The following is a 20,090-nucleotide window of genomic DNA, read 5'->3' as shown; positions in this document are numbered from 1 at the left end:
TGTAGTATGCATTATTGCTTCAATCAGTAAATACCTACTGAGGACCTAATGGTACAGGGCACTGTGCTCTAATAAAAAAAAATTTTTTTTTTTTTTTTTAAATCATGGAGGAGGTTTCAGGCACCCAGAAATGAACTGTGTTCACAAAAGCAGATGAACATAAACATGCCAAGTTGTTCTGAAAGATCGAAATCCCAACTGAAATCATTTTCCTTTTGTGTCATAACACAAGGTTTTCAAGTGTCTCCAATTAGCGACAGCACAGAATGAGTTTTATTTTAAAATCTGGCCTGGGTAATCACTTAAGTGAAAATGCATAAATCTGTGTTTCTGGGTTTGGAATTTACTGCTTGTTCCATGTCCAATATTCCTAAAGACTTAATTTTACATTGTTAATTTCATGTAATACATTTCACAAGGCATTTCCATGTTTGTCTACAGGGTTTTCTGTTTGGTTGATTCATTTGTAGTTTTGCCCTTTTTGATTCAAAACACAGGCAGATCAGACACTTTGGTGAAGAGAAGTTTTTATTTCCTCTTTCTTTAAGCATCATTCGAAGTGGGCCAGGGAGACTGTTACACAGTGAGACTTCAGAGAAAATGAGTGGCTATGAGGTCACCTTGGCTAAATATCTGTTTACTCATTTTTGATCATCCTAACATATTCAAAGTTTTCTTTTTTGTTTAGTGGCTACCATTGAGTACTTCAAAACTAAAAGTAAACAAGGAAATTAAAATCCTTTCTACTAGATACATGCAACCTTTGTGAAGTGTAATGCCCAACAAAAGGCCTTAGTTATTTGAAATTATGATACTCCCATATGAGGTGCCATCAAGTTGGTTCCCACTCATAGCGACCTCATGTACAACAGAACGAAACACTGCCCCATCCTGCACCATCCTCACAATTGTTGCTATGCTTGAGCCAATCACTGCAGCCACTGTGTCAGTCCATCTCGTTGAGGGTCCTCCTCATTTTCACTGACCCTCTACTTTATCAAGCATGATGTCCTTTGAAATCTTCTGTTCAGCTCTTTTACTTCATCAGTTTTTACTTTAGCTACTCGACCTTCAAGAGCAAGTTTCAGTCTCTTCTGACATCCATTTAGGTCTTTTCTTTCTCTCCTGTCTTTTTAATGACACCTTGCTTTCTTCATGGTTGATGTCCTTGATGTCATTCCACAATTCGTCTGGTCTTAGGTCATTGTGTTCAACGAGTCAAATCTATTCTTGAGATGGTCTCTAAATTCAGGTGGGTTACTCAAGGTCGTACTTTGGCTCTCAAGGAGTTGTTCTAATTTTCTTCAGTTTCAACGCTAACTTGCATATGAGTAATGAATGGTCTGATCCACAGTCAGCCCCTGGCCTGTTCTAACTGATGGTACTGGGCTTTTCCATTGTCTCTTTCCACAGATGTAGTTGACTTGATTACAGTATTCTATCTGGCTAGGTCCACATGTATAGTTGCTGTTTATGTTGGTGAAAAAAGGTATTTGTAATGAACAAGTCCTTGGTCTTGCAAAATTCAATCACGTGATCTCTGGCATTGTTTCTGTCACCAAGGCCATATTTTCTAACTACCAATCCTTCTTCTTTGTTTCCAACTTTTGCATTCCAATCGCCAGTAATTATCAATTCATCCTAATTGCGTGTTCGATCAATTTCAGACTGCAGAAGTTGGTAAAAATCTTCAATTTCTTCATCTGTGGCCTTAGTGGTTGGTGCATAAATTTGAACAACAGTCATATTAACCAGTCTTCCTTGTAGGCATATGGATATTATCCTATCACTGACAGCGTTATACTTCAGAATAGATCTTGAAATGTTCTTTTTGATGATGACTACAATGCCATTCCTCTCCAAGTTGTTGTTCTTGCCATAGTAGACCATATGATTGTCCAATTCAAAATGACCAATACCAGTCCATTTCAGCTCACTAATGCCTAGAATATCGATCTTTATGTGTTCCATTTCATTTTTGATGATTTCCAATTCTCCTAATTTCATACTTCATACATTCCAGGTTCCGACTCTTAATGGATGTTTGCAGTTGTTTCTTCTCATTTTGAGTCGTGCCACATCAACAAATGAAGATTCCGGAAGTTTGACTCCAGCCACGTCATTAAGGTCGACTCTACTTTGAGGAGGCAGCTTTTCCCCAGTTGTATTTTGAGTGCCTTCCAAGCTGGGGGGCTCAACCAGCACTATATCAGACAATGTTCCGCTGCTATTCATAAGGTTTTTCACTGGCTAATTCTTTTCAGAAATAGACTGCCAGGTCCTTCTTTCTAGTCTGTGTTAGTCTGGAAGGTCAGCTAGAACCTGGCTGCCATGAGTCACCCTGCTGGTATTTGAATACCGAGGCATAGCTTCCAGCATCACAGCAACATGCAAGCCCCCATAGTACGACAAACTGACAGACATACTCCCATATAATGGAATGTTTAGTAGCTAATAAAAATAATTGCTGTATACAGTGCAGATCATGTTTGTTGACACAGATATACTACATGATGTTGCTAAGCGGAAAAGAGCAGATTATTAAAACAATATATACAGTAGAACACAAGTTTTATAAAAACTACACATACTATACATATATATGTATATTTATATGAAAAAGAATGAAATTCTATTCTTAGAAATATTTAGATATTCCTAAGTTACAGAATCGTTGGTAGTTTTTTTTCTTTCTGTATCTTCCAACATGTGAAATTTTTATGTTGTTGTTGGTTTTTTGTTGTTGTTAGGTGTCATTGAGTCAGCTTCGACTCATAGCCACCCTGTGTACAACTGAATGAAACACTGCCTCGTCCTGCACCATCCTCACAATTGTTGTTATGCTTGAGCCCATTGTTGCAGCCACTGTGTCAATCCGTCTTGTTAAGGTCTTCCTCTTTTTTGCTGACCCTCTACTTTACTAAGCATGATGTTCTTCTCCAGGGGCTGATCCCTCCAGATAACATACCCAAAGTATGTGAGACACAGTCTCACCATCTTTACTTCTAAGGAGCATTCTGGTTGAACTTCTTCCAAGACAGATTTGTTCATTTTTCTGGCAGATCATGGTGTATTCAATATTCTTCACCAACACCATAATTCAAAGGCATCAATTCTTGTTCCGTCTTCCTTAGTCTTTATCCAACTTTCACATGCATATGAGACAGCTGAAAATACCATGGCTTGGGTCAGGTGCACCTCAGTCCTAAAAATGGCATCTTGGCTTTTGAACACTTTGAAGAGATCTTTTGCAGCAGATTTGCCCAGTGCAATATGTCATTTGATTTCTTGACTGCTGCTTCCATGGGTGTTGATTGTGGATTCAAATAAAATGAAATCCTTGACAACTTTAGTAATTTCTCCATTTATCATGATGCTGTTTATTGGTCCATTGTGAGGATTTTTGTTTTCTTTATGTTGAGGTGTAACCCATACTCAAGGCTGTAGTCTTTGATCTTTATCAATATTTCAAGTCCTTTTTGATTTCTGCAAGCGAAGTTATCTGCATATTGCAGGTTGTTAATGAGTCTTCCTCCAGTGTTTATGCCAAGGTCTTCTTCATATAGTCCAGCTTCTCAGATTATTTCCTCAGCGTACAGACTAAGTATGGTGAAAGGATACAACCCTGATGTAAGCTTTTCCTAATTTTCAACCACGCAGCATCCTCTTGTTCTGTTTCAACAGCTTTCTCTCATAACTTGAGTAAAATGAAAAATGTAATAATAATTACATATAATTTTAAGAAAACTTCTGAGTCAGTAAGTGAAAAATGTGAAGAAAGAAGGATGGCTGCGGAATCCTAGGAGGCTATACCATTCTTTGCCAAACTTTCATATGTTCTTAATGGTAACAAAAGTCTTCATTGCTAGTATAAAAATCTTTCTGTATCTTTTCAGTCTCATTTTTTCCCCATCACATCCAAAAGCCTCCATCTTGTGAGCTGAACACTTGCAAAATCATTATGGATGATACTCCACTTTGTATGGCAGGGTTGGGTTCATAAACAGTTATGGGTTTCTCTCTCAGTCCCTCTGCTTCCCCATTCTCTGTGTCTCTTCCTCCACCCCCCTACCCGCGTGTGTGTGTGCCTGTGTGTGTATTAAAACAATCTTTGTTCTGAGGGCAATAGAACATTCCTGTATTATTCCAGAGACCTTCATGCTAAGTGCGAATAAAACCTGCCCCAACCCACTACCCACCTCTGGACTCATCCCAAATTGTCACTGTTGGTTTTTATGCAAAATCCATTCTCCTCTCCTTCCTTGGTAAATCAACACGGAATATATTTGGGTCAGCAATGTGCTCAGTAAGAACTACATTCCCCAGGCTAACTTGGTCCTTGGAAACGGAGGCCAGGGATAGGACGGCGAAGCCTGCATCTCTGCTGACTATGAAGTTCTCACAGCCCTGGACCATCTAGCATACAACTCAAAATTCTCTTCACACCACCTTCCATCAGTTATTATTATTATTTTTTTTAATTGTGGAATCACAACTACCACCCAAGCCAAGAAGTAGAACACAGTAAGCTGCCAAGATGTCCCTGACGTTCTGAATTCACTGCTGGCTCTTTCCGCTCCAGAAGAAACGACTTTTGTGGTCACTGCTGGGCAGACCCTCCTCCTTGCCAGTCAGTTCTGCCATTCTGTTGAGCCTGCAGCTCTATCACACTGTAGGGTAATTTTTATTTCTCTGGTAGACTTCTACTAAATATTTATTTAAGTGCTTATTCATGTCTCCCATCCAATTTTCTATTATTTTGTCTTTTAGTTTTTAATTTATAGGAGTTCTTTAAGTCTTCTGAATATAACCTGTTGTTGGTTAAATGCATTAAAATATTTTCTCCCTATTTATGTGTTTTTTTTTTCTTTACGGTTAGCACTTTTTTGTGTGCTATTTACTAAGTCCTTCTTTCTTTTACTTCCTCTGAGGTAAAAGGGATTTATATTTTCTTGCATAAATTTTATTCATTTATTTATTTTTGACATCTAGATCTATAATCTTCCAGACTTAATTACCAGATCTACTAAGGTAATTATAGGTTCCTCTTGAGTTTTTACAAAAAAATCACATCATCTGTGAGTAATGACAATATTATTATTTTTTTTTTCCCCAGTTCTTATACCTTTTCTTTTTTTCCTAACTGTGCCGGTTAGGGCCTCCAGGACAATATTGAACTGGTGGTAGCAGGCAGATTTCTCCTGGTCTTAAAAGGTGAGCTTTTAGCGTTTCACCATTATGTATGATGCTTGCTATAGGTTTTTAATTTTTTAATAGACACCTTTTATCAGCTTGTGGAGTTTCCCTTTTATTCCTAGTGTTCTCAGATTTTTTTTTTAATTATAAACAGATGTTACATTTTATTAACTCTTTTTCCTGTGTCTATTGAGAGGACAAAGCTTTTATTGATTTTATGATGTTAATCTAAAACTACAATTTAGAAATAAACCCAAATTGAACATGACGTACTATCCTTTTTATGCAATGCTGGAATTAGATTGTTGATGCTTAGGGTAGAATTGTTAATCTCTGTTTACGAGTGAGACTGGCTTGTATGATATATTTCCTTTCTCGCAATATTTTTGCTTGGTTTTTGTATCTAGGTAGTACTCAGCTTGTAAACAAGTGGGGAGAGTTTTCTTTTTTCCTATTCTCTGGAAGAGTTTATGTAAGATTTGCACTGTTTCTTCCTGAGCATTTTTGGGGAATTAACCAGAGAAGCCACATGGGTTTGGGGTTTTCATTGTAAAAAGGTCTTCAATTACAAAGTGAATCCATTGATATTTACAGGATGGTTCAGCTTTCCTACTGCTTTTCTCAGTTTTATTTAGTTTTTTTTAAGGAATGTATTTTTGTCATCTAAACTTACAGATTTGTCTCTTGGGTTGCTCGCTCTGGAGGAATCCAGCCGCCATGTTTTCAGGCAGCTCTATGGAGAAGCCCAAAAGAGCTAGCTTGGGTGAGCATTTTCTGAGGCCTGTCAATAGCTACAACAGTGAGCCCAAGAAGGGGGTTTCTGACACCTGCCAATACCTTATGAGTGACCTTGAAACTGGGTCCTCCCTCAAATCAAGCTTTGAGATAACTGGTTTTGGCTGACAACTTGACTGCTATGTCATGAGGGATCTTAGCAACGAGATAATAAACATTTGTTGTTTTTAGCCTCTAAAGTTTTGGGGCTAAGGTGTTACAGAGCAATAGATAACTAACACTATCCATTCAACAGTCAGTGGCATTTGGGTATTGCCAGACTGAGATGGTTATAAATAAAGCTCCCATAAGCATTTGTGTACAGGTGTTTGTGTGGACATATATTTTCTCTTTCCTTGGTTAAATACCTAGGAGTAGAATTGTGGGGTTATATGGCAAGCACATATGGAAACCCTGGTGGTGTGGTGGTTAAGTGCTATGGCTGCTAACCAAAGGGTCTGCAGCTCGAATCCACCAGGTGCTCCTTGGAAACGCTACGGGGCAGTTCTACTCTGTCCTGTTGGGTCGCTGTGAGTCGGAATTGACTCGACGGCAGTGGGTTTGGTTTTTTCTGGGTTATGGCAAGTACATGTTGAACTTTACAGGAAACCACCAAACTGTTTTCCAAAGTGTGTTATCATTTTCACAGCTTGTTAAATTCATGTGTTGATACTTTCATCAGTTTTGAAAAATTCTCTAAGAATTCTCACCAAATATTTTTTCTGTCTGTGCACACTCTTCCTTTCCTAGGATTCAAAAATGTTATATCTATAAATAATTTTCTAGACTATTCATCCCTTTGCTTCTCTATGCTTCATTCTGGAGGTTTTCTGACTTACATTCTATTAGATCAGCTTTTCTATTTTTTTTGGCTGCTAACCAAAAGGCCGGCAGTTCGAATCTACCAGACAGGTTTGGTTTTGGTTTGGGTGCTTAATTAACTCTTAAATTCACCCCGTGTTCTACTTAATTTGGACTAATGTAGTTTTCAATTTTAGAATTTCCTTTAGAAGCTTTTTTTTTAATGTTTTCATCCTTTGCTGAAATTCTCAACGTTTTCTTTTATCCTCTTGGGTGAGTATCTATACTTATTTTAGGGCATCTGTCTTTGAGCTCCACTTTAAGTGAAAGTTTACAAATCAAGTCAGGCTCTTTCACAAAAATTTATAAACACCTTGCTAACAAACCCAGTGCCATCAAGTCGATTCCGACTCGTAGTGACCCTATAGGACAGAGTAGAACTGCCCCAGAGTTTCCAAGGAGCACCTGGTAGATTCGAACTGCAGACCCTTTGGTTAGCAGACGTAGCACTTAATGACTACGCCACCAGGGTTTCCTAAACACCTTGCTATATACTCCTAGTTGCTCTCCCCCTAATGAGACAGTCTGGTGGCGTAGTGGTTAAGTGCTACAGCTGCTAACCAAAGGGTCAACAGTTCAAATCCACCAGGCGCTCCTTGGAAACTCTATGGGGCAGTTCTACTCTGTCCTATAGGGTTGCTATGAGTTGGAATCAACTCGACGGCAGTGGGTTTGGTCTTTAACGAGACAGCACACTCCTTCCCTCCACTCTCTCTTTTCATGTCCATTTGACCAGGTTCTGACCCTTTCTACCCTCTCATCTTCCCTTCAGACAGGAGATGCCCACGTAGTCTCAGGTGTCTACTTGATCCAAGAAGCTGATTCTTCACCAGTATCATTTTCTATCCCATAACCCACAGTCCAGTTGAATTCCTGCCTGAAGAGTTGGCTTTGGGAATGGTTCCTGTCTTGGGCTAATAGAAGGTCTGAGGACCCTGACCTCTGGGGTCATTCTAGTCTCAGTCAGACCATTAAGTCTGGTCTTCTTAAGAGAATTTGGGGTCTGCATCCCACTGCTCTCCTGCTTCCTCAGGTGTTGTCTGTTGTGTTCCCTGTCAGGACAGTCATCAGTTGTAGCTGGGCACCATCTAGTTCTTCTGGCCTCAGGCTAATGTAGTCTCTGCTTTATGTGGCCCCTTCTGCCTCTTGGGCTCATAATTACCTCATGTCTTTGGTGTTTCCAATATTTTGAGTACTATTTCTTCTTGTACTTTTTCATCTTATTTTGTGTCCTTTATGTGCTTGTTTATTTTTAAAAAAGTGTCTTGTAAATACATTTTGAAGCCTAGAGTTCTGCTCTTGTCTTTCAGGGTAGATTTACATTTGCTTTTCCCAGTGGGTCCTCTCAATCCTAGAATACCTCAATTACATTCCAGGGTTGAGGTAATTCACAGCTGAGCTGCAGTTTCTGATTCTGGCTAATAATTACTCTCAGGATGGACACTTCAAGGCCCCATGCAAGGCCTTGGCAGGTCCTGGACTCTAGTCTCTGACCCAATAACCCTCTGATGGAGTCGGAAACACAGATACCTCCTCAGCTGCCTCCTCTGAATCAGGACAGCTCCTAGTGCCCCTGGGAGAAAAGCCTAGAACATAACCTTACTTGCTTCAATTCTTTCTCAGTATTTCTCTGTCTGGATAGTTCTCTAGCATCTTAGATCAGATTTAAAAAAAAAAAAAGCTTTGTTTAGTTTTTCTGTTGTTCTCAGAAGAAAGGTTGATTTGAATTTTCCAGTCAGCAATTACTGGATTAATTAATTAAAGCCCCTGGGTGACACAAATAGTTTTCACTCAGCTACTAATAGAAGGGTTTGAGGTTTGAACCCACCCACTGGTGCTGCAGAAGAAAGGCCTGGAGATCTTTGTCAGCAAAAGATTACAGCCAAGGAAACCCTGCTGATCTCATTTCTACTCAGTACACATGGAGTCACAAGGTTTTTGTTTTTTTTTTTTTAAAGCTTGGACTTTGCTGTGAGAGATAAAATATTTGTTTTAGCTACTAGTAGACAACTTTTGGATTCATGCAACCAAATCTAGTTCTAAATGATATGTTTGTTGATATTCTCAAATTAAATACTGAAAGCAAGGCTGGCATTTACCATTCCTTCAATATTATTTTTCCTTTGCATTTCTTAGTTTATAAAAAGAAAAATGCATTTTGAAATTAAATACATAGTTACAGCGTCCATCTCCTCTTTCTGTACAGTATCAGACTAATTTTATACTGATTCTCATAGACAAATACTCCATAAAAATCTCTGAAAAGAAAACTAATACTAATTCTTTATCCTCAGCAATAATAGATTGACGATAATCCCTAGACTGAAGTTTGACAGTTTATATTCTATTTTCTAGTTCTTAGGCCTACTTTATTTTTAAATTTTATATCCATTCTTGTAGAAAGTTGATGTGGCTTACAACTTTTATCTATTTGTTTCCAAGGAGTTGAAAAAATGCTTACCATTTGTGACGGGATTTCCATTTTCAGCAGTTATACAACTAGATAGTGAATTAGATAACTGAATTCCATGGTTATTTGCATTTCTATCTTGAGCCTCTGATGCAATTTCTGACGTACTAGGATCATCCCGGCTTGTTAAGTTCATGTTAGTTTCAAAACCTAAAATAAATTTTAGAAAAGATTATGCTTTTTCTGATAAAACGTAATGAGCCAAGTGAGTAAAATACTGGAAACAATACAAAATAATAAAATGTATCAAATCGAATGTGAATTAAAGTTGAAATTTTAAATTATTAACAATCCTTGAGCCCTGGTGTTACAGGGGTTAAGAGTTTGCCTACTAACCAGAAGGTCAACAGTTCGAACCCACCAGCTGCTCCTCGGAAACCCTAGGAGGCAGTTCTACCCTGTCCCACAAGGTCACTATGAATTGGAATTGACTCAATGAAAATGGGTTTGGTTGAGTTTTGGTTAATCAAATTTATGGCCTATAAAATATTTACCAAATTTTGCCACAGCACTGTTAAACATAACAGAAAATGTTAAATGGTGATAATTAATTTTGCACTTTGTGGTTTTCACTTATACAGAATTCTTGATGTCATAGGTCAAATAACTAATCACTAACTGGTCATCTTGAGAGACCTATTTTCTAGAAGAATTATGGTAATAAGTTTGTGTTTAATAAGTTTTCTGAATTATTAAATTTAAATAGAGTGGGGGCAAGCTTATAGCATTGGAAAAAAAAATTTCAACATTACTATAAAAAATTGTTACTATCTATTTATAAGGAGCCCTAATGGCACAGTGGCTAAGTGCGGGGCTGCTAACCGAAAGATGGGCAGTTCAAACTCACCAGCTGCTCTTTGAGCTAAAGACGTGGCAGTCTGCTTCCATAAACATTCCAGCCTTGGAAATCCTATGGGGCAGTTTTACTCTGCCCTATAGGTTCGCTGTGAAGTGACTGACAGCACACAACAACAACAACAAGTAGCCACTTAGGAAAACTAAAGTTCAAAACCTCGCTTCTCTATTTGTCACTATCATACTTACTTGGTACCTAATGTGTGCTCTGCATGAACTGCTCTAAGTGGACACATTAGAAGCCACTGGCCAGGTTAAAATGAAGTCAAATAAGGTCTTTTAAATAATAATAATAATAATAATAATTGTGTAGTGTTAATAAACTAAAATATAACTATAGTACTAGGGCTTTGAAGTAATGTCCGAGTTAAATTTTAACATAATTATTACATTATCTTTAGGCAAGGCGGAAAGCTTACCAGAGTTTGCAAACCACGCACGCCTGTCCATCACAGTGACAAGCCTGTCCTCTCCCAGGTCCATTCTATCTTACCCTCTACCTGAGCCAGCTCGCCCTCTTCAGACTGGGCAGCAGACCTGGGTTTGGTTCCTGTGTCCCAGGAACCTCATAAAAGCTCCAACCTACTGGGAGATATTTGAGTCAACATTAGGGATATGTATACTCTTTCCTTTTCTTTCTTTTTGTTTCCGTGTCTGTTGATACAAAATAGATTCTGGCTGTGTCTAAAGGTGGGCTTTTCTGAAGTTTTAGATTAACAAATTGTTCAAAAGGGATGATAAGCATTACTTGCTCTATTATAACTTTCATGTGGCAGAATTAACTTTGTTATCTCACCTGATCCCAATATTTTACCTGATTCCAACTGGGAGAGACATTATCCCTATTTTTGCTGAAAAGGAAATTAAGGTTATACAGTCATGCAGCTGGCAGAAGGTAGAATGAAACTTTATATTCTGATAGTAAGTTGGATTTTTTTTTTAACTAGAAGACAAAATAGATTATGTCAATTCCCTGCTTTAAACTCTTAAATGAATTGCTGTTTTCTACCAAAAAGGAAGAAAGAGAAAAAGAGAAAAAAAAAAAAGAGAGAAAGAAAAAAAGAATGAGAAAAAGAAAGTTTGCTCTTCAAGGCCCTTCTTGATTTAATCCTTCCTAGCTCTCTCTCCTTGACATTATTTTCTCTTGACCCTTGACACACATACACAAATAACTCTACAATCAATGGGCATTTATCCAAATGCTCTGTATCGGTTCATGTTTTAGTGCTTCGGTATATGCATTCCGCCTGCCTGAAATATCCTCTCCTGTTTATCAGCCCACACTGTCCTGCTCCCTCGTTGGGGACTTGTGCACAGCACCTCCTCAGTGACGCCTCATTTACAAATTACATACAAACACAGTGAGAAGCAGGGTCTGCCAGAAAGGAAGGAGTGTTAAGACAGAGGTGATAAATGCTGGATAAGTAGAATGCAAGCAAAATTTTCAGGGCTTTGAAAACCAGGCAGAAGAGCTTGTGTTTAAATGATCCAATGAGCCATTGTGGCTCCTGACTGCCTTCACTTAAACAAAGACCTTCAGTCAAGCTGACTTGCATAAGAACAGTGACAAAAATGAAAAGTCAGGCTGAACTTAACTTGACAATGAGCAATTATTGAACATGCTGTAACGGGAAGAATATCTATTCAACTTGGTAAACTATTTTTTTTTTTTTTTTTGCCTTTTTATTTTTAATCTTCTGGAAATCAGTAGAACAGATATGGTTTGAAAGTTGTCTTAAGGCACATTTACCTGCTTTTATTTCTCTTTAAACTATGTTTATATATTTTTTAATTCGGATATTTGTTGAATATCTATTATGTGCCTGAAGCTCTCTAGGTGCTGAAGATACAATGATGAATATGACAGATCTTTCTCCTCTGTCCTACACAGTCACTATGAGTTGGAATCAACTTTTTTTTTTTTTTTTTTTTGATAGCTTGGAGCTTACCTTGTGGAGAGGTGGCTGACAATAAACACAAGAAAATAATTACAACTGATGGACCTCCAACTGGGTGGAGAGCATAATGGGCTATGAGGGGTGGGCATCAGATGTTCTTAGGCAGGTTGGTCAGGGAAACTTCTCTAGGAGGTAACATTTAAGCTCAGCTAATTTTTTTTTTTTTTTTTTAAGAAAGAGGAAACCCTGGTGGCGCAGTGGTTAAGTGCTACAGCTGCTAACCAAAGGGCTGGCAGTTTGAATTCCCCAGGCTCTCCTTGGGAACTCTATGGGGCAATTCTACTCTGTCCTATAGGGTCGCTATGAGTCAGAATCGACTTGACGGCACTGGGTTTGGTTTTTTGGTTGAAGAAAGAGGAAGAGTGAAGAAGAATTAGTGTCTTTGAATTATGGTGTTGGCAAAGAATATTAAATATACCATGGACTACCAGAAGAAGGAACAAATATGTCTTGGAAGACGTATAACCAGAATGCTGCTTAGAAGTGAGGATGGAGAGACTTTGTCTCATGTACTTTGGACATGTTACCAGGAGTGACCAGCCCCTGGAGAAGGATATCATGCTTGGTAAAGTGGAGGGTCAGCTAAAAAGAACAAGGCCTCAACGAGATGGATTGACACAGTGGCTACAACAAGCCAGGTGTGGTGAGGAAGGGCAACCTCCCCACACGTTTGTGAAGTCCCCGAAGTGGGATGTTGTTGTTAGGTGTGGTCAGGTGTGACAGAGTGGAACCACCCCATAGGGACTTCTTGGCAGTAATCTTTATGGAAGCATATGACCAGTTCTTTCTCCCATAGAACCACTGAGAGGGTTCAAACCACCAGCCTCTTGGTTAGCAGCAAAATGCTTAACCACTGCACCATCAGGGCCCCTTGAAGCAGGATAGAGCTTGACTTTCTCAAGGAACCAAGGTCAGTGGTATTCTAATGATTTGGGTAAGCAGAAGCAAAGGGTGAGAAAAAGGACAGAAAACCTCAGAGGCCACCACGATAAGGAGTTTAGATTATATTCTCAGGACAGTGGAAGGTTACGTAAGGATTTGAAGCAAGGCACAACCTGCTTGATACACGGGATGCTGTTGCTGTTGTTTTCAACTCATAGTGATTCCATGTGACAGAGCTGAACTGCCCCTTAGGTAGGGTTTTCTAGGCTGTAATCTTTATGGAAGCAGATTGCCAGGTCCTCCTCCACAGAGTGGCTGGTGGGTTTGAATCACCAACATTTTGTTTAGCAGTTGAAGACTAACACACAGCACCATGAGGGCTCCTCAGTCTTATTTTATCTAGCGATAATAGGCTCCCTCCACAGAGGCACACTGAGTTGACTTGGTAATTATAAATCAAACTTCATTTTTTGCTATTAATGTCTTAAAAATATTTTCATATTCCAATCAGCAGTGTAAAGTACAGGCCAAGAAATGTTTTAAAATTTGTCATACAAGTTAGGATGTGATCCTTATATTATCGCGTAAAGTTTTCTTTACCCTTTTACCTCAACATTTTCTTCTATTCAGTGATGCCTCTGGATTGGAATAAGGGAATGGGTCTTTCTTAGCAAGATGTAAGAACATATGGTCAATATATTATTCACATTGCCCTTACAGTAATTATCATGCCTTAGGGTTTGTTGTGTGCCAATTCCCCTGCTAGATGCTGTACTTGGTTTAGCTCTCCATTTCAAAACAATTCCTAAAAATTGTTACTATCATGCCTGTTTTAGAGATGAAGTCACTGAGGCTTGGAGAGGCCAATTGACTTGCAAACGTTTCACAGTTTCACAGCGAGCCAGCTCTGCAGTGGATTCAGACTCAGGTATGCAGGTCTGGAGTCCACCCATGCTCATTTTCCTGCGTAAGGTCTACCCTCATTATTTCATTTGCTGATATAAAGAATAAGATGGTTTCTTTTCTGCAACTTTATCACACATGTCATAATGGTAATGAACTGGTAACGTGTACGTTGAAAACACTGCATCCTAGCAACGCAAATAGAGTTGCAACATCAAGGTAGATGTCCTTACTTTGAGGTGATCTCAAGGCTTTAACTGGGGATTCCTAGCTTACTAAATTCTGTGTCAGCTCCTGCTCATAAAAAGCCTGACTCCAAGTTAAATCCAAACACGTAGAAGCTTGTAGGCCCCAACTTGTTAATTTCTGGATTCAACAATAATGAGGGTCAAACACAGAAACTCTCACCCATTGGCTTTTGCACGACATAAAGTGGAAGCAAAGTACAACAAGAGTTGCAATCCTCCTTGTCAAAGGTCCTCCCTTTACCCTGTTCTTCAGTAGGAAAAGAAGTATGACAAGAACCGGTAAAGAGGAAACTGGAACTAAGTTTGAAGGAGTCCTTGCTATAGAAGTACATATAAAAGATCCATACTATACGGAAATCTTTAAAAGGAACAATACAGAGCATACGAAGTCAGCAAGCCTCTTCATGACTAGAAGCAGTGACCATCAGGGTTTTGAAGTTGGAGAAAAGTTGGTCACACAAAAAGAAACTGAGACTCTCAATGAATCTAAGTAAACACAGAGAGAAGCAAGTACTGTAAAATCCTATCTAATGATTTAAAGGTGTGTTTGAGTCATCTTTGTAACTCTGCATCTTGTGAAATAAGTGGTTTATGTAGTTTAGTGACATCCTTTGTTGAATGTTTTTTGCATCGTAGCTCTGGTTGGTTAGAAAACCTGTGGTATTTTCTTCTCGCCTGTAAATGGGATTTCTCTGTGACCCTAGCCTGGCGTTCTTTTAACAGGTAGGAAAGAAATGAATTAATCAAAGATTAAAGTCTTGGCCATTACATTAGGATGTGATTATTAAACACAAGTGTGCACCGAAGACACGTTTAAGTTGAATTTTGATCAAATGGGAGTCTTCTAACGCATGTCTGAATGTTAGTACACAGAAAAACTCAGTTGTCACTTGTTAGCTTTTCTGTAACTAAAATATGATTCTGGGCATGTGTGTGATCCTTTGAAAACAGTGGTTGCCAATAGGGGATGATTTGCCTTCTAGGGACATTTGGCAATGCCTGGGTGGTGCAAACAGCTAAGCGCTTAGGTACTAATTGAAAGGCTGGTGGTTTGTATCCACCCAGAGGTGCCTTGGAAGAAAGGCTGCCAATCTACTTCTGAAAGGTCATAGCCATTGAAAACCCATGCACCACAGATCTACTCTGATACACAGGGAGTCGTTACGAGCTGGAACTGACTTTATGGCGACTGGCTGACATTTTTGGTTGTCACTACTTGGGGGAGAATGTTCCTGGTGTCTCGCAGGTAGAGATTAGGGATGTTGCAGAACATCCTACAATGTACAGGACAGCCCTCCACAATGAAGAAGAATCTGGCCCAAAATGTCAACTTGTTTTCAAACTTAGGTCAGTAAGATACCATTATCAGTCTCTACTCGTGGGGAGCAAAAGCGAGAGAAGGAAACCAAAGACTAAGAGAAGAAACTAATCTATAGAACTAATAGTTTACGCAAACCTGGCCTCATCTACCCTGAGACCAGAAGAACTAGAGGGTGCCCAGCTACCACTAAAATGGCCATTCTGATGAGGACCACAATAAATGGATCCTGACAGAATGGAAAAAAAATGTGGAATAGAACTCAAATTCTTAAAATGTACAGACATACTGGGCTGGTCTAGAGTAGAGGATTCCCTGAGACTACTGTCCTCAAATAGTCTTTAAATTATGAACCAAAACTCTCCCCTGAGGTCACCTTTTAGCTAAATAGCATATTGGCTTATAAAATAAAGAATACCACCCATGAGTACCTTATGCCTTTAAAAAAAATCATCTATATGAGACCAAACGGCCAATAATTATTCTAAAGATGAAAGGGTAAGAGGGCAGGGAAATCAGATTCTTGGAAATGAAAATATTTCGAAAGGAATTAATGAGAATGTTGACCCATTGTGAAAAATGTAACCAAGTCACTGAAAAAAGTGTGTGGTAACTGTTAAATGGGAACCTAATTTGTTGTGTAAACTTTCACTAAAAACGATACAATATTATTTTTTAAAAAACTAACAAAAAATTAAGTCAGATTGTGTCATTGCCCCATTTGAATCAATCACTCCCCTGGTTTCTTCTTTCATTTAGGTGAGGACTTAGGGAGGCCTAGAGAGAGCTCCATGATCTGACTCCCTGCTCATCTGGGACCTTATCTCCAACCATTCTTCATGTTGCCCTCTGCCCCTACCCCATTATTCTCTGCGTTCCTCCAACCTGTCTTTCATTTCCCACATCATTCAGGGCTCTGTTCAAATCTCACTAGAGCAGAAAGACCTTTCCAGACCATCTTCTAGAAAATAGTACCCTCTCCTCACCCCGGGTCTGTCTACATTCCCTCCTTCATTAATCCACAGGATAAATTACAGTTCAATTTTTTTGTTCACTTTCTGTCTCTTCCCTCTAGAATGTTGGCTCCATGAGTTCAAACACAATGTCTCTCTTGTTCATTGTTGTATTCTTAGCTCCTACAGCAGTGCCTGGGACATAACTGGTGCTCGATGAATATTTGTCAAAAGAGATAATGAATGGATAATAAATGAACTATAAAACAACACTGCTATAGAAATTTTGTTTGCTAAAAAGACTTCTTTTTTTTTCAACTCCAAAATAGTTGGCAAGTTTTCTAAAAGAAAAATGCATGCAAATGATTAAGACAAAATTGTACATCACAGTAATGTTGGGGCTGTTAGGTGCTGTCGAGTCAATTCTGATGCATAGCAACCCCACATACAAGAGAAGGAAATAACTGCCTGATCCTGAACCATCCTCACAATCGTTGTTATGCTTGAGCCCATCGGTGCAGCCAGTGTGTCAATCCATCTTGTTGAGGGCCTTCCTCACAGTGATAAGTTCTCCCAATTCACAGGAGATTATTTGAAAAATATGAAAGGATTTCCACAGTTAATTATGTGTCACAAGTTCCAATCTTCACTTATTTAAAATTATAACATAAGGATAATATCTCACTGTCTGAGGCAAACATTTTCTACTTATTCCAAGGGTCAGAACTGCTTGCTTTCTGTGTAAGAGTGTGAACTTGTGAAAGAAATGACCTAGGACTACTGAAAACCTATTCTGGACTCACAGCTAAGGATTCGTGTGTTTTCACCAAGGTCCTATCAAACAGCAAAATGACAGATCTGGACATTTTTAATATTTTAAAGTCTTACCTTATAATCTCTAATATCAGGAAATTAAGTTAAATTCGGTAAGTGCTACATGCTTTATTTTGGTAGTGTGTGCTGTTCCGGATACTTAACAGCAGGGGCTGGGCAGAGGCGGGTGGACCAGTAGTCTAAGGAGTGTCAGATTCTGGTGCCTCACTTGCACAGGCCTTTTCCACGGCCTTGAGAGGGACTCAGTGTGTGCACAGTTGATGTCTGTACACCTGGCAGCTTTTGTAAACATATAATTTGCTTTATTTTCTCATTTTTATTACATGTTCGCTTCCCTACCCCAATTTCTATTTGTTATTTCTATTCTTTTTCTTAAAGAAGGTCCCCCACATTGTATAAGCTGTAGCCTCTGGGAAGACAGAATCTGTTCCAGGGATAGAGAGCCCTGGAAGTAATTTATATGATGAGATCCTTACCCTTGATGAACTTACAGTTACTAGGGAGAAGAACATGTGTGAAATGACTGAATAAGATTACAAGGCAACATTACTTCTAGTTATTACTGATGATATTTTAACTCTTGCTGCTGTTTTACAGACCTGCACAAGAGCAGAGGCCAAGTGGGCAAAGCTTCACTCCTCAGGGAGAACTGGGACTGCGGTACAAGTTTACCCTGATAATAGAGGTGGGGATAAGTTAACGATAAGGAGATGTATTCTGGGAGAAGAAACGCTAGGATTTTGCTGGGGGAGTGGTATGGTAAGATTCAGGCTAAGAAGAGAAACTTTTTTCGGGGGAAGGAAGGCAACAATTCTGCAGGGGAGGAGAGAAGTTTCTCACTGGGGAGAGAGAAGTGGCCTTGACTAAATCTGGATGAATCAGAGAAACATAATAAGTGAAATGTGTGACTGAGAGAACTTGTTGTCGTTTGCTGCCTTAGAGTCAGCCCCTGCCTCATGGAGATCCCATGCGTAATGGAAGTAAACACTGACTGGTCCTGAGCCAACCCACCGACTGGGGGTTGAACCCTTGTGAGTCACAGGGTTTTCACTGGCTGATTTTCAGAAACAGGTCACCAGGTCTTTCTTCTTAGTCTGTCTTAGTCTGGAAGCTCTGCTGAAACCCGTTCAGCGTCCTAGCAACAGGCAAGCCTCTGCTGACAAACGAGTGACGGCTGCGCAAGAGGCACATCGGCCAAGAATCAAACCTGGTCTCTTGCATGGAAGGTGAGAATGCTACCACTGAACTACAACTGCCCCCGCAACTGAGAGAAGTATTCACTTTAAATCATTGCTAGAAGAACTCTGGCAAGAGGCATAGCATTTGGTCCATTCCTGGGGAAGCAGTGAGATGACCTTGAGGTTGGTGGTTCCTCTGGGGACACCTGAGAGCTGAATTTACTAGGAAGAGTGGTGAGCACAGAACAACCTCTTACACTCTGGGAGAGGGCTCGTCGTTAATTTGTCAAGTCCTGCAAGGTCAGCACTTCATGCTAAGATTTAGCTCAGAGTTTTAGGAAACATACAAAATCAGTGATTCCTCAAATGCTGATTCTGGATGGAGGGGTAAGACATCATACTTGGCAGGAATCCACGATGGATGATGGATTAAGGACAACAACAACAAAGTACAGATAGCTTGGCGCAGGGGGGGGATTTAGTGAAGAATAACCTGGAATAGTCATTGTGGGATTCTCATCCTACTCAGTTGAGCTAATGTTGTCGTTTTTGCTTTTTAAAGCCTTTGACAATTAAAATACCAATGAGTGTTGGAAGGACAACCAGGGTGCTCTCTAAAGGGTGTCTTTTCTCAGGTTCCTGGGTGGTGACTCAGGTCAAAGGGTGAGTGCCTTCAAGGTGCACTCAAGGCAGGCTGGAAGGCAACAAATGACCAGGGGCTGAAATAAACTCTATCCCAAATGCTCTAGGAATTCATAGGAGAAATCAGGATAGGCCGGGGTCGCCAGGTAAGACTTTGTGGCGTGGGAGGAAAAATAAAACGAGATTTTGAACTATGGGGAGAATGTGGAGAGGGGGAGGAAAAGCATAAAGCAACAAGAGTCAGAAACGACTGCATTCAAGATGGCGGAGGCTGGATCTGCCCACAGCTCTGCTCTGGGAAGTGGGAGAAAATGAGCTTAGAGCTTGTGTGGCATCATAGGAGGTTGTAGCAAGGGTGTGACGTGAAGAAGAAAGTATCCTGAAAAGATTATTAACCTAGCCAAAAACAGTGTATGGGATGGGTTAGCTTGGTGGGGAAATCAGGAACAGAAAAAAAGAGTGAAAATTTGGATAAGAGGAGTGGCTAAAAAACGGAAGGCCAAGGGGGAGGCCTGAGGTAAACATTCCTTTGAGCTGGGGGACCTGGGAGGACATCAGGGACATTAACAAGGGAGCAGGTTAGAGGAGGAGTTGTTGGCTGGGCCCTGATGATGAGTTTGGGGTCATGGATGTTGACTTTCAAGTGACAAACACATATCTAAGCAGTTAAATTAGATAGCAGCTGAGTTGTGTCTCCCCAAAATATGCATTGTAAATGCTAACCATATGGGGCAGTTCTACGCTGTCCTATCGGGTCGCTTTGAGTCGGAATCCACTCTGTGGCAATGGGTTTTTTGTAGTGAGGCAGTATTAGTATAGGGCATGTTTTCAGTCAGTCTCTTAGATACAAAAGAGCAGATAAGCAAGCAACCAAGAAAGCACAAACAGAGGGTTTAAGACACACGCCACATAATCACCAAGGAACCATGGAAAAGAATCTGAAAAGGGACCAGGGCCTCCCCAAGAACAGAGAGAGAGAGAGAGAGCCTTTTTCCCAGAGTCTGCCCCTGAATTCAGT

At 39.8% G+C, this 20,090-nt stretch overlaps 1 protein-coding gene across 5 annotated transcripts in view; it reads right to left on the bottom strand.

Moving 5' to 3' along the window:
* The window catches only part of MYO16 (myosin XVI), a 733,911-nt gene that overhangs the window by 40,823 nt on the left and 672,998 nt on the right, over positions 1-20,090 (bottom strand). For all 5 annotated transcript variants that reach the window (XM_049867507.1, XM_049867511.1, XM_049867508.1 and 2 more), the window contains exon 33: positions 9,293-9,451. In XM_049867507.1, coding sequence (XP_049723464.1) covers positions 9,293-9,451 — 159 coding nt within the window. The remainder of the gene's footprint in view (positions 1-9,292; positions 9,452-20,090) is intronic.

Source organism: Elephas maximus, chromosome 23, assembly GCF_024166365.1.
Source record: "Elephas maximus indicus isolate mEleMax1 chromosome 23, mEleMax1 primary haplotype, whole genome shotgun sequence".
NCBI classification, from domain to species: domain Eukaryota; kingdom Metazoa; phylum Chordata; class Mammalia; order Proboscidea; family Elephantidae; genus Elephas; species Elephas maximus.
The sequence above is the reverse complement of the archived record's forward strand: the minus strand, read 5'-3'. Positions and strand labels throughout refer to the sequence as shown.